A 13,143-nucleotide genomic window follows, 5' to 3' on the forward strand; every position below is an offset into this window, starting at 1 on the left:
AGCAAATCCTTTCCATCCTTGTTTTTATCCTAATAGTTTATCTTAATATACTGTAATTTTACATTCTCTTCTTCCACCAATTAACAATCCATTTTTACTTAGTCCTTTATAACATTTCTGCTAAAACCACATAACTTCATTCCAGCATCCTTCTAACATTCCTTAATTTTACAATGTTTCTGTAAATAAACTTTAAATTTCTTCCAATCTTCTTCCACCGACTCTTCTCCCTGGTCTCAGATTCTGCCAGTCATTTCCGCCAGTTCCATGTAGTCCATCACCTTAATCTGCCATTCTTCCCGGGTGGGTAGATCTTGTGTCTTCCAGTACTTTGCAATAAGTATTCTTGCTGCTGTTGTAGCATACATAAAGAAGGTTCTATCCTTCTTAGGCACCAACTGGCCGACCATGCCCAGGAGAAAGGCCTCTGGTTTCTTCAGGAAGGTATATTTAAATACCTTTTTCATTTCATTATAAATCATCTCCCAGAAGGTCTTAATCCTTGGGCATGTCCACCAAAGGCGAAAGAATGTACCTTCCGTCTCTTTACATTTCCAACATTTATTATCGGGCAAGTGATAAATTTTTGCAAGCTTGACTGGTGTCATGTACCACCTGTAGATCATTTTCATTAAATTCTCTCTTAAGGCATTACATGCCGTAAATTTCATACCTGTGGTCCATAACTGTTCCCAGTCAGCCATCATAATGTTACATCCAACATCTTGTGCCCATTTAATCATAGCAGATTTCACTGTTTCATCCTGAGTGTTCCATTTCAACAGCAAGTTATACATTCTTGACAAGTTCTTGATTTTGGGATCTAACAGTTCTGTTTCCAGTTTTGATTTTTCCACCTGGAAGCCAATTTTCTTGTCCAAATGTTTTAAAATGGCATGGTAGGTGTTGGGTTTATGAAAACTGAAGAATAGCCTTCAGTTTGAATGTATCTGCTCTATTAGTACATCTTGTCTTTTGGATTCTCTTCTGCATGATACAATTGAACAATAGCCTATTGTATCTACGTGAAATCCAGTGAAATTATGACTTCAGCCCTAGTTTCAGGATATACAAATACCATAGCTCAATGAAGAGAGCATTTCGAACATACAATGACATTGCAGTAGTAAAGAGAGCGCTTCATATTTCTACTTTAGCTGGGGATTTTTGGCTTTGTCTGCACCTGGTATCCTGTGCACAGAAGTGATTTAATTTCCCATGTGGAATACTGCATGTAATTCAAACAGCTGGACAAGCTCTAGGCAGAGGCAACTTGTCAGAGTCTGAGAAATGGCTCTTTATACAACTGTGTTGCTCATGGCCATGTGAGCGCTATCCTCGGTACCCTAGGATGTCTGATGCACAAACTGGTTTGTGTGTGACTGAGCCATCATCTCAATTTATGCCCCTTTGACTTTAGAAGGTCTGTAAATGTCTACCGATCTACTGGTCTATAAAGTCATCTGCCTTTTTAGCCCTTTGTCAGTCAGTTTGAGTGTAATTTTGTCTCTGAGCATATTGTTTTAGTGCCTGCAAACCCAAATTCCTGACTTTCTGCCTTAGCTCCATGACATCGTTGGCATTTTGATTTTTGACTGGTTGTAACTGATACAAGAGTTGGTCTACGTCTGAAATAATATTCTTTTTACACTTATTGTAGACCATTGTCAAAACCTTTCATCATGGCTCGGCCCTGAGAGCATCCACTACTGCCTTCCTCAGCTCCAAAAGTCAATTTGGGGGTCATAGGGAAGGTGGAGGTGGTGGTTTGGAAGTGCCTTTCAGCTTGTGGAAATTGTGAAAATAGTCACACTGAATGCTCAGAATACTCTATTAACATGAGGTCAGCTGGAACATTTGCAAAAGTTCCAGCTGTTTCTGAGCAAGCAGCAGAATCTTCAACCATCCCTCGTCCCACACTACCAAGTGTTTTAAAATAGATTTTATATATGTACTGTATTTTTCTGCCTATTTGGGGGGACTCAGATTTAAGAAAATCCACCCTCAGCACTCTCTGTGTATAAGACGCCCCCTAATTTTGGACATTATTTTTTAGGGGGAAAACCTAGACTTATACACAGAAAAATATGATATATTAAATCTATCAATGTTTAATTGTATTTTAGTGATTGATTTTTCTGTTTTTAGCCATTCTTGTTTTTATCTGTAAGTTGCCAAGTCCTGTCAGTAGAAAAGGTGGGGAAGAATAATAATAATGCTGCATACCTAAGGAAATGAATGAATGAATGAATACGGCAGTATGTTTGACAGAGGGAAGGATGGAAAAGAAAGCAGACAACAATGAATTCAAAGAAAGAGGAAGTGGGGAGCAAAAAAGTGTATGTTGCTGGATTTTGTAATTTGAGATACCCAAGAAAACTAAAAATGGGAGGGAGAGGGAGAGGGAGAGGGAGAGGGAGAGGGAGAGGGAGAGGGAGAGGGAGAGCGAGCGAGCGCCCCAAGACCTGATATGTGCCCTTGAGAACATTGAGCTCAATACCAATCACTATGTCTGGCTGCTTTCCTCTTTCCCTTCAGTCAGAAGAAGTTCTCCCCTCCTGGACCTATGAGCTACAAGTGCCTAGGATCTTTGTGAGAATCCTCACAAAGGTCAGCAGAGGATGAGGTTTTTTTTAATAATTTGTTCCTCTAATCAGAAGGTGATATAAAAGAGGCAATGGTATACATCGCTAACAAGGAAAGCAAGAGCCTCGCTTTCCGCTTCTCTTAAAATAGCTCAATTGAACTATCTGCATTACAATTTGCTGCCAGCTGTAATTGGAGATTATGCATGCATATCAACTCTCCTTTCCAAACATCACTTTTTGCATTATTTATCTGGGGATGCAAATTCATGTTCAAAAAACTCTTCCTTGCTCCTCCCTGCTTGTTCCCTGCAGATCTGGAGAATCTTATATAGAGTTTTATTTTAAAATGTAGGGTAAAGAACAGCAAGTAGCACCACCAGTAGCTGTGGCACCTGGGCACATACACATCAGTGGAGAGCAAATGCTTCCATTGCTTCCTGATGTTCTGGGTGCTTTAATGCTGTTCTCATTGCTGTTGAATAATTTGCTGCAACCTCCTATCCTTTACGAAAATGTTGACCAGTGACCTAAGGGGATGATTGAAGGTGATCCAACTTAGCAATATGGGAAGAAATATCATTCAGCTTACAAAGAATGTTATATTCAAATTGGCTCTAAAAAGTCTGTTCATGACCATTTACTAAAGCAAGAGGGGAAGCCTGCGGCCCTCCAAACGTTGTTAGATTTCTATTCCCATCAGCTACAGCTAGCATGACAGATGACAGGGAATTATGGGAGTTATGGTTGAGCAATATCCAGAAAAATCACAGGCAGGGCCGTCTTACCCATAGGCACTAGGGGTGCAGGGCACCCAGGCACCAGGCTCTCAGGGGCTCCAGGCCGAGAGTCCAGGGCCCAAAAGTTGAGTCAGGGGAAGAGCCCGCCCATCGGTTGGAGCGCCGCAGTGGGTTCTTCTGCTGCGGGTGGCTCTGCGCTGCAAGTTTGGGGGCGAGTGAGCCAGCGAGACTTTGAGGTGGCTGGTCAGCTCCACCTTCCTGCGCGCCTGGGACTGGGCAACCTGGGGGGGCACTGGGCGGGTCTTTGCACCCCAACGCCGCAAATGCTTAAGACAGCCATGATCACAGGTTCATTATTCCTATAATAAGGAGGTAGATGTGTAGAACAGGTATCAACAAAGAGTTGGTTATGCACATGAATGTCCTTTACAACTGCGACACCAAGTGATAATTTGCATGTGTGAATGAGTCGACACTGATCTAACGCCACAGATCTCGCATCACCTCAGACACATGACTTTTCACGCATTCAGCTAAGTGAGTCATCAAATGTGCCATATTGAAGCACTGATATATTAAGTAATTTCCTGCATGTATGAATCAGCCTTCAATTTCTGAGAGGTATAGGGTTGTCACTTGTATTTAGGGGAAGGAAAGCCAGCAATGATGCCTCAACACCACTTCTTCAACCCCACCACAGCATGGAGCAGTAGCCCTGGTGTCCAGAGTCCTATAAAAAAAGCACTGGAGCTTTTGTGCCATTTGGTCTACCCACAGGAAATCATAGGGCGCTTTGCACACTAGGTTGACTCATTCAAGCACTTTGGGACTTTCATTTTCCTGGTCTACACATTGTAATGCATTGGGGAGTTGGGCTGCTATGTCTACCTATAGCAGGCATATGCAAACTCAGCCCTCCAGATGTTTTAGGACTACAACTCCCATCATCCCTGACCACTGGTCCTGTTAGCTGAGTTGTAGTCCCAAAACATCTGGAGGGCCGAGTTTGCCTATGCCTGAGGGTTTCAGCTGCCAGGAGTACCCATTAGAAAGCATTGGCGGCAGCTATTAGCAATTAATTTTAAATACATCAACATTTCAGTGAGCATAGTAGGTTAAGAAAAAAAAGTCCAATAACTTCATATCCAAAAATAGCCACCAAGCCAATGGCAATAGTGCATAGGACTCTCCCCTTCCCCACCATTTATGCTTCAACCTAAAAGGTGGGAAAGCCTCCTCAGAGTTCTGGAATCAGCTGCTGTGAGAGGACGGGAGGGTGAGGCAAGGCAACCATCCTCTGACAGCAAACACAGTCGGTCTCCCCTCACAGGTCTTCCAGAACAGCTCCCTTATGAATGCTCCTAGGCAAGGCAGGTGGAAACAGCCATTGCTTGGCAGCAAACATAGTCTTTGTTTATCCCTCTCAGAACTAAAATTCCCAGCACCCTTAACAAACTACAGCTCCCAGGATTCATATAGGGTAGGGGTGAGGTAAATATGCTTTAAATGTATGGTGAGCGTGCAGCCTCTCTTTCTTCATAGAGAAGGGAGCAACAGCGAAGACTAGCCTAGAAAAGGAGAATGACAACATAGGGGAAAATATGTTTCACAAGGGACGATGAACAACAGTTTGGAAATGCATCTGTGACTGGTCTTGATTCAGTTGCTGCTGGCCTCCCCCAGAGGGAATATGTTGTTCTTTCAGCTTTGAAAATGTTGTTTTCATTTTTCAAGACAAAGCAGGCATTTGCATTGAATGTTGAAATAATTGTTTTCAAGGGTCTGTCAGAGGCAAGAATTGCCTCACACATTAAAGCTGGTCCTGCTTCAGACACTATCACAACAGTATATCAGTATGATGTACACCACTGGGCACATACATATCACAGGCAAATTCAGAGGACCAGAAAGAGGTTGGTGGGATTTCAAGAATCAGTCTTAGGCATTTTTATGCTTTGCATGAGCCTCCCACTAGTGTCTCTCAGCGTTATAACCAGTTCCCACAGGGTGGGACCTAGATGGAGGGAAATGGTTTGCTGAAGAACTGTAAAAAGAAGGGAAGTGACAGGTACTGAAGTAGGCCGTGTGTGTTTATGCGTGCGAAGGCCTTCACCCTCAATCATTTACCTCATTTATGAAATAGCCCTCCAAAAACTAGCTGCTGAACAGAAATGGATGTAAATTTCTTTGAATGCCCTTGAGAACTATATTAATCTTATTAAATCTAAAGTGTTGCTATTTGGTAAACTTGGAAAGAGGCTCTTCTCTGACATTCAGGGGAAATATAGATGCAATACTAGGTGAGGGAGAAGCAAAAGATGGGTGTTGCTGGGAGGATAGCTTTGTTGCTATTTGTCACCCATAAGCCTGTTTTCTGCCTGTTTTGAGGCAGAAAAATTGGATACAAATTAATATTAGTAATAATAGTAGTAGTAGTATTAAAACCCAGCTGTGGATTTTGGAAGAGTAACAAGGAGGGTTCAGCTACTAATCCTAAAGTGGCAAGAGCCATGCATTTCTTAACTTGTATTACTCCCAACTCTTTCCCAGAAGTACAGTTGCTAAGGCAGCTAGCCCATATCATATACCTGTGCTTTTAGATTTTTGCTAGGCAACACTTTATATTGTCCTTCTTAAATTTCTTCCCATTGCCCTCTGTTCCCCTTTCCAGTATTTGGAGATGAGTTTGAAATATTAGCCTATCCTCTAAAATGTCTATTGTTTCTCTCAGCCCATTTTTAATGCACAAAACAAACCTGTATGGGATGTTTGAGAAGAGGTAGGTTGTGACTTTGCCCAACACCCTCTTGTGATCTTCAAGACTAGTTGAGGATTTGAACGAGGACTTCTCAGTCTAACACAAAGGTGGGTAACATTTTTCAGGCCAAGGGCCACATTGCCTTTTGGGCAGACTTCTGAGGGCCACATACCAGTGGTGAGTGGGACCACAGATAAAAGCAGGGAGAGCAATAAATGTGATTTTGCCTTTGTACAGTAAGCTACCGCCCTCAAGGTAAGCAAAGGGCATTATCAGTGTTCAAGGACACAGTTCAGTCAAAGACACTCAGTGACAGGTTTACCTTTGGAGAGGGGCTGTGATATAGACAGAGTTTTGGGGGCCATATGGAGATACTTGGAAGACTCCATTTGGCCCTATCCCTGAGGTAACATTTGGCCTATTCTACCACACTGTGCATTGATCTTTCACTAGAAAATATTTGTGTTTCACATGTCACGGTGTCACTGCATACATAGTTCCACATTCTAGGATTTTTACTTCCCGTTTCTGGGCAGTGTTGTAATAGGTGTGAATAAGTCTTCTTTTTTTTGTTATCTTTGTTATTTCTATTTTTAAAACTGATAAATTGGGAAAGTTCTCGTGCAAGATGTACTAGTACTGGAGTAAAATATGAGTAATGCTTTTGTCACTAATGATTATATTGATACAGGCAGAAGCAGAAAAGATCAATATTTAGTAACCTTGGTGTCCTTGGGAGAATGTTATCACCTTCAGGAGATTTTAACAGTGCAGTAGCATTAAAAAAAGATTAATTTACTTCTGAATGAATACTGCCATATTAATGAAGATAAAGTAATGGATCAGATATCATATTTGGGTGAAGAACTATTGAAGCCCATGAGAATTCGATCTGAAACCATTTTGTTCTCTCCCCCCCCCCCCAAGATAAGAAATACAAGAGAGGAATTTGAAGAGACACTTAGTAAATATGTGTTCTTGATATGTGCAGGCCATTCTGCATTAGTGTCAGGTTTTGAATGTGTGTGGACGGGGAGAAATAAATGATTAAAACTGAATTTCTATCTCAGGACCCTATGACTCTTCAGATCTGCTGGGACTCCAACTCCCACCCACCAGTCCCAGCCAGTATGGATAATAATCAGAGATGATGGGAACTGTAGTCTGGCAACATCTGGATGGTCACAACCTTCCCCCTCCCCGAGTGGAGCTTTAGTGGGGGAAGAGCCATAACTGAGTGTTAGAGCATCTGTTTTGCATACAAAAAGTCCCAGGTTCAATCCCTGCCATCTCCAGGTAGAACTGGGAATGCCCTGCCTGAAACCCTGGACAGACACTGCCAGTCAGTATAGACAAAACTGTGCTAGATGGACCAGTGGTCTAAGCAGCTTCCTATGTTCCTGTAGTTGGGAGAAAGGGTTGCCTGACCTCCATAGGAAACAAGGAGGAGGCAACAAGCCATGAATGGGAGGAGGGATTCCAGTGTTGCTGTTCTAGCATCCAGGTACCTCTGGGATGCAAAACAGGATTTTTTAATATCTACAGGGCTACTTCCTTTGTGTTGCCTACACCACTTGCATATAAGCCAGGACATTCCATGCGTGTGCAGTGAGGCTATTTGGCAATTTAAGTGGGATATGCATAAATGTGGATTATGGGCTTCCCCCAACCAAAAGAAAAAGGAACCCCATATTAGTGTGAAAACTCCCTGATAAAGCCTCCTATGGGAAATGTCAGGACTCTACAGGACTGTGGTACAAAGTCAGCCTCAATTCATATTCAGCAAAGTTTCTTCCGCCCTAAGTGATTCGTTCTACTTTGCAACTCTAAAAATAGGGCAATTGGGAGCTCTGTTCTGAGCCAGCCTTGATAGCCTGCTGCTCCTTATTTTATTTTGAAACTATTTGTTTTAGCAAAACTATACCTGCTTGCTTGTTCCTGATGCCACCCTTGGTTTGTCCTATTTACCTGTGTTACCTTGGCCAATGTACTTTAGATTCATTTTTTGGTTCAGTGAGTGACCGAGGAAACCACACACCCCCATAGCTCAGCATGTGCATGTATCGAATGAGTGGAGATGACCATCTCCCCAGCTCTCAACTAAGCTGGCCTTCTAAAGTGGGAAGATGGTGGGACTTATCCAATCTGTGATACATTGGATCCTAGGCCAGCCTCCTTGTCACAACTGCATGGTGCCCAGTTCAGGCCCTATTGCTGCATCAGCTGCATATTATTTCAGAATGTGCAGGAGATCAAAATGGGATTCACATATCCTCTTTAGTACAGAATCGAAACATATACTTCTTCTGAAAAGAATTTGATTTTGAGATGCAGAGTGAAACAAAACACTAGGGCTGTGCCCTGGCTTAGGACAAATCCCAGATCCTGAACCAATCTGGGCTTGGCCCAGAGCAGGTCAAGACATCCCCAGATTGTCCTGGGTCAGGCCCACTCAGAGTAATCCAGAGCAGCCGGGTGACCCTATGTTTAATCATAGTTCTAAACCCTGGTTAAACCTGTACAGTGGTACCTCGGGTTACATACACTTCAGGTTACATACGCTTCAGGTTACAGACTCCGCTAACCCAGAAATAGTACCTCAGGTTAAGAACTTTGCTTCAGGATGAGAACAGAAATTGTGGCGTGGCAGCAGGAGGCCCCATTAGCTAAAGTGGTGCTTCAAGTTAAGAACAGTTTCAGGTTAAGAACAGACCTCCAGAATGAATTAAGTACGTAACCAGAGGTACCACTGTAGTGGGTCACAAAGAGAGGGGACGGAGGAGGAGACACAGGCTAAGAATCTCACTTGTTTGCCACCCCCTTGCCACTGGCAATATGCTTAATTGGGCTTTTTAATCCTATTTAAACAATTAGGGCTGTACAATTCCCCTGATTCAGTTTGGATCTATATCAGGTCCAGGTTGTTCCATAATATGAGGCATCAAATAAGTCCCCAAACTACAGGGTATTGGCAGCTCTAGAAAATATTTTACAATGGAACAAGACAGTTCAATACAAGTTTCCTAAACTGTAGATAAGCCACTCCAATGATCATAAGCTAACCTGGCCATGGCCCCTGTTGCTTTGCCAAATGGGTGTTGAGCACTTGCAGCCAGGCAGCGCCATTTCTACTGGTATTATTTTCTTTAATGTCTCACAATCAAATCTCTATATGCTTTGTGTTTTCCCCTCCTCACAAACAAACTTTACTGCCTAACAGCTTTCTCCTGTTTTCTCTCTCTACAGTATATCGCATTTGCCTCCCTCTTCTTCATTCTGGTTTCCATCACTACCTTTTGCCTCGAGACCCATGAGAGATTCAATCCCATCGTTAACAAGACGGAGACGGAAATTGTTGGGAATGATACCCACGTGCGCATCTATCGGGAGGCAGAGACAGAGGCCTTCCTAACCTACATTGAAGGGGTCTGCGTCGTTTGGTTTACTTTTGAGTTCCTAATGAGGGTCATTTTCTGCCCAAACAAGATGGAATTTATCAAAAACACCTTGAACATCATTGACTTTGTGGCCATTCTGCCTTTCTACTTGGAGGTTGGACTCAGTGGCCTGTCTTCCAAAGCTGCCAAGGACGTCTTGGGCTTCCTGCGAGTCGTCCGATTCGTACGAATCTTGCGAATTTTCAAGCTGACCCGCCACTTTGTAGGTCTGCGGGTCTTGGGTCATACCCTCCGTGCCAGCACAAACGAATTCTTGCTGCTCATCATCTTCTTGGCATTGGGCGTCTTAATCTTTGCCACAATGATCTACTACGCTGAGAGAATAGGTGCTAAACCCAATGATCCTAGTGCCAGCGAACATACACACTTTAAAAATATCCCCATTGGCTTCTGGTGGGCTGTTGTCACCATGACTACCCTGGGCTACGGAGACATGTATCCTCAGACTTGGTCAGGCATGCTGGTGGGGGCCCTCTGTGCTCTTGCAGGCGTGCTGACCATTGCCATGCCTGTACCCGTCATTGTGAACAATTTCGGAATGTATTACTCCTTAGCTATGGCTAAGCAGAAGCTACCAAAGAAAAAAAAGAAGCATATCCCACGGCCGCCCCAGCTGGGATCCCCCAATTATTGTAAATCTGTCATAAACTCTCCACACCACAGTACTCAGAGCGACACATGCCCACTCGCCCAAGAAGAAATGTTAGAAATTAACAGAGCAGGTAGGAAACCTCTTAGAGGAATGTCCATCTGACCTTTAAACCTCCATCCTTTGTAGAGATTGAAAGATTCAGTCAGACTGCTTTCTTAGCACAATGGGTAGCACATTATCCCATTACTGTCCCACCACCACACATGGAGCAATGTGTGGGACATACAGGTTGCAGGGACAAAATGGTACAGGAGAAGTTGACAAGTGAAACTTAGGAGAGCACGCTTTAGGAGCCTTAATACTGGTCCTGTTTAAAGGGACACTCAAAAGATTTTAAGAGTTAATACAGCTAGTGGAAGAATATTTTTTAGAAATTTACAGCTTATGTTTGCCGGGCTGCATTAATACATCACGATGGTTCCCATAAGCGAAATGCTTCCTGGCATACTGGGAGCCAAGGGCGCAGGTCATGCCCAGCAAAACAAGCACACACAAGTACACAATTCCCACACACCCTGGATATTTTTTCCCCCACTTGTTCCTAGATGCTTTTTGAGTTGCAGAACACCATTTACGTTAGAGAAACCAGGTGCCTCCTTAAAGGATAAACTTACATCAATACATGCAGATTTCATGAGACAACCATGTATTATTATTTTTTTTTTCAGATGGTTAGCCACCCATTAGAATGATAGCTTAGACTTCCCACAGAAACACAATGTGATTCAGAAGGGAACAAGGCTAAATGTAAGGGTGTTTATTCCACATCACGCAACCCAACCAATTTTGTAACAAGTAGCGACATAATCAACATGGAAGCTTAGCATTTAGAGCTCTGGACAGGAGGAGCATCAATGCCTTCTCAGAAAAGGTCCACAGTCTACAGCTCCTTCAACCCTCCTCACAGTAAAGGCTGACTGAAAAGGGGAGAACATTGACCATTTTGTGCAGACTTATTCTGAAGAGCCATGAGCGATAATCTCACAGGGTACTTTATTATGATTATTTGTTAATTATAGTCATAAATGACAGCAATAAGAAAATATTCCCAGTCAGACTAAACTATATTTCATATTAGTTCAACATTGGGGGTGGGGAATAAAAATACTAGTCATCATGGAATATATTATAATATCCCATGGCTAGTGGTTAGTTATGGGACTATCTCAGTTTTATGAGACTCCTCAAAGAGCACACAAAGTTACAGGGCTTTGATCTGATCAGTTCAACCCCATAATCTACCTCTACCCATGGAATATCATTGACCAATTCTGTGGGGGGAAATAGTACTTTTAAACATAATAAACACAAATTATTTTGGCCAGTGAAACAAGCATTGGTTGCAGCCATATGCAACCTTCAGCCTATTTTTAAAAGATACTTCCCATTGGGATATATTGCGATAAAAGTCATTTATACAGGGATTCATACTAAACTTTAGTAGTGAGGGATACATTTAAGGAACCAGTTTATAATTATGATGGTCTTGCAGTATCATTTATATGTTTATTTATTTTTGGCGGAAAACTAATTTATCACTCCATGTGGGTGAAAAATCTCCTCTATCCATTTCATAGCCATGCATGTGGATGCTATTGAAAGAACACAAAAGAAGCGTGACTTTCCTTTGTGTGTGTGGCTTCACCAGTGCCAAATGCTGATATTATTATTTTTAAAAGATGGGAAAGTGATGGCAGAAAATTAACTTTGTTCCTTTGCAGAACTCTGTAATATTCCATACAGATGGTAAAGAGCTTTCATTTTTGTCACTATATTTTGCTGTGGGTTTGTTTGTTTTGTTTTTTTGTTTTCAGTTAACCCTTTAGTTTGATTTGAAGACTTCCATTGCACCAGGCTGGCCACAATCCATGCAATGACTGCCTCTTTACTATTTTACCCTTTGCGCGCACACCTATGTGGTTTTTGCTGTCCATTCTCCTCAGGTTGCAAATGCTTATCACAATGCCATCACAAAGCAATGGAGCACCTTCTTCATGAGTAAATAGGAATGGTTTACGTTTCTGCGAAGTACGGAGGATAAGAGGACACTCATGAAGCAGCGTGTCACATACATCCAACTGACCAATGAGATCGTAGCAGATTGTGTATCCATGGGGCAGTGTGGAACCACTGTGTTCTCATGAATGCTCTGAACTCACATGCAGTCCCTGTGCATAAAAGGTCCCGATGGCCACCTGTTATCTCTGGTGTGATTCTTCTTGTATGTGGGAAAGTATGAACCGAACTGCTCCAGCAGCCATTTGTCTGTGTGTGACTGGAGCAGCACTTAGGTGCAGCCCAGCTCACATGGAGGCGTCGCCATTCAGTCCTATACATGAGAAGGATCACATGGAGAAAAGATGTGGCCAGCTTGCATGTGTGAACCTTAATGCGTATCTGCTTGTCATCAGCTCCAGAGCCCATTTGTACTTTGTTTAATTCAGTTGGATTACAGGACCTACTCATTCATTTGGTGCAGCCTAAAGCAAAACGTGCATATTTTATTTGGGGGAGGGTTGTAAGGCATTGTGGTGAGGGGTTTATAATATTCAGGGACATTGTTGTTTTTCTCAAATTGGCACGGCACAACCCATTGTCTGCGTGCAAGTGGCCTGCTGCAGTCATCACTAGTAGACCACACTCAGACTTCTGACTGTTATTCCTAGGGGTTGGGCAGCACAGAATTTGGAGGAAAGGAGATGCCAAAGGGAATCTCATCTGGCTCAGTACCAGGGATGGATAGTGTCAGCAATGAATGTTAAAAACAAAGCCAAAAGGTTTTTGCCTTCCAATACAAAGGAAAATACCATTCTTTCTTTATAAAGACTTCAACAATGATCAGTTACTATCTGGTTCTGTAAATCATATAAGAACCAATTGCTAAACATTACAGAGTTGCTGGAGATGCAAACTTAATGAGTAGCCTGTACATGGCTCATTAGTAACACTC

General features: G+C 42.6%; 1 protein-coding gene across 5 annotated transcripts in view; it reads left to right on the forward strand.

The window, feature by feature from the left end:
* KCNC1 (potassium voltage-gated channel subfamily C member 1) overlaps positions 1-13,143 on the forward strand; it is a 118,034-nt gene that overhangs the window by 90,188 nt on the left and 14,703 nt on the right. For all 5 annotated transcript variants that reach the window (XM_081840917.1, XM_081840914.1, XM_081840915.1 and 2 more), the window contains exon 2: positions 9,330-10,263. In XM_081840917.1, the coding sequence (XP_081697043.1) occupies positions 9,330-10,263 (934 nt within the window). The remainder of the gene's footprint in view (positions 1-9,329; positions 10,264-13,143) is intronic.

The sequence above is a fragment of the Podarcis erhardii genome (genome assembly GCF_964252035.2).
Source record: "Podarcis erhardii genome assembly, chromosome: 1".
Classification (NCBI taxonomy): Eukaryota; Metazoa; Chordata; class Lepidosauria; order Squamata; family Lacertidae; genus Podarcis; species Podarcis erhardii.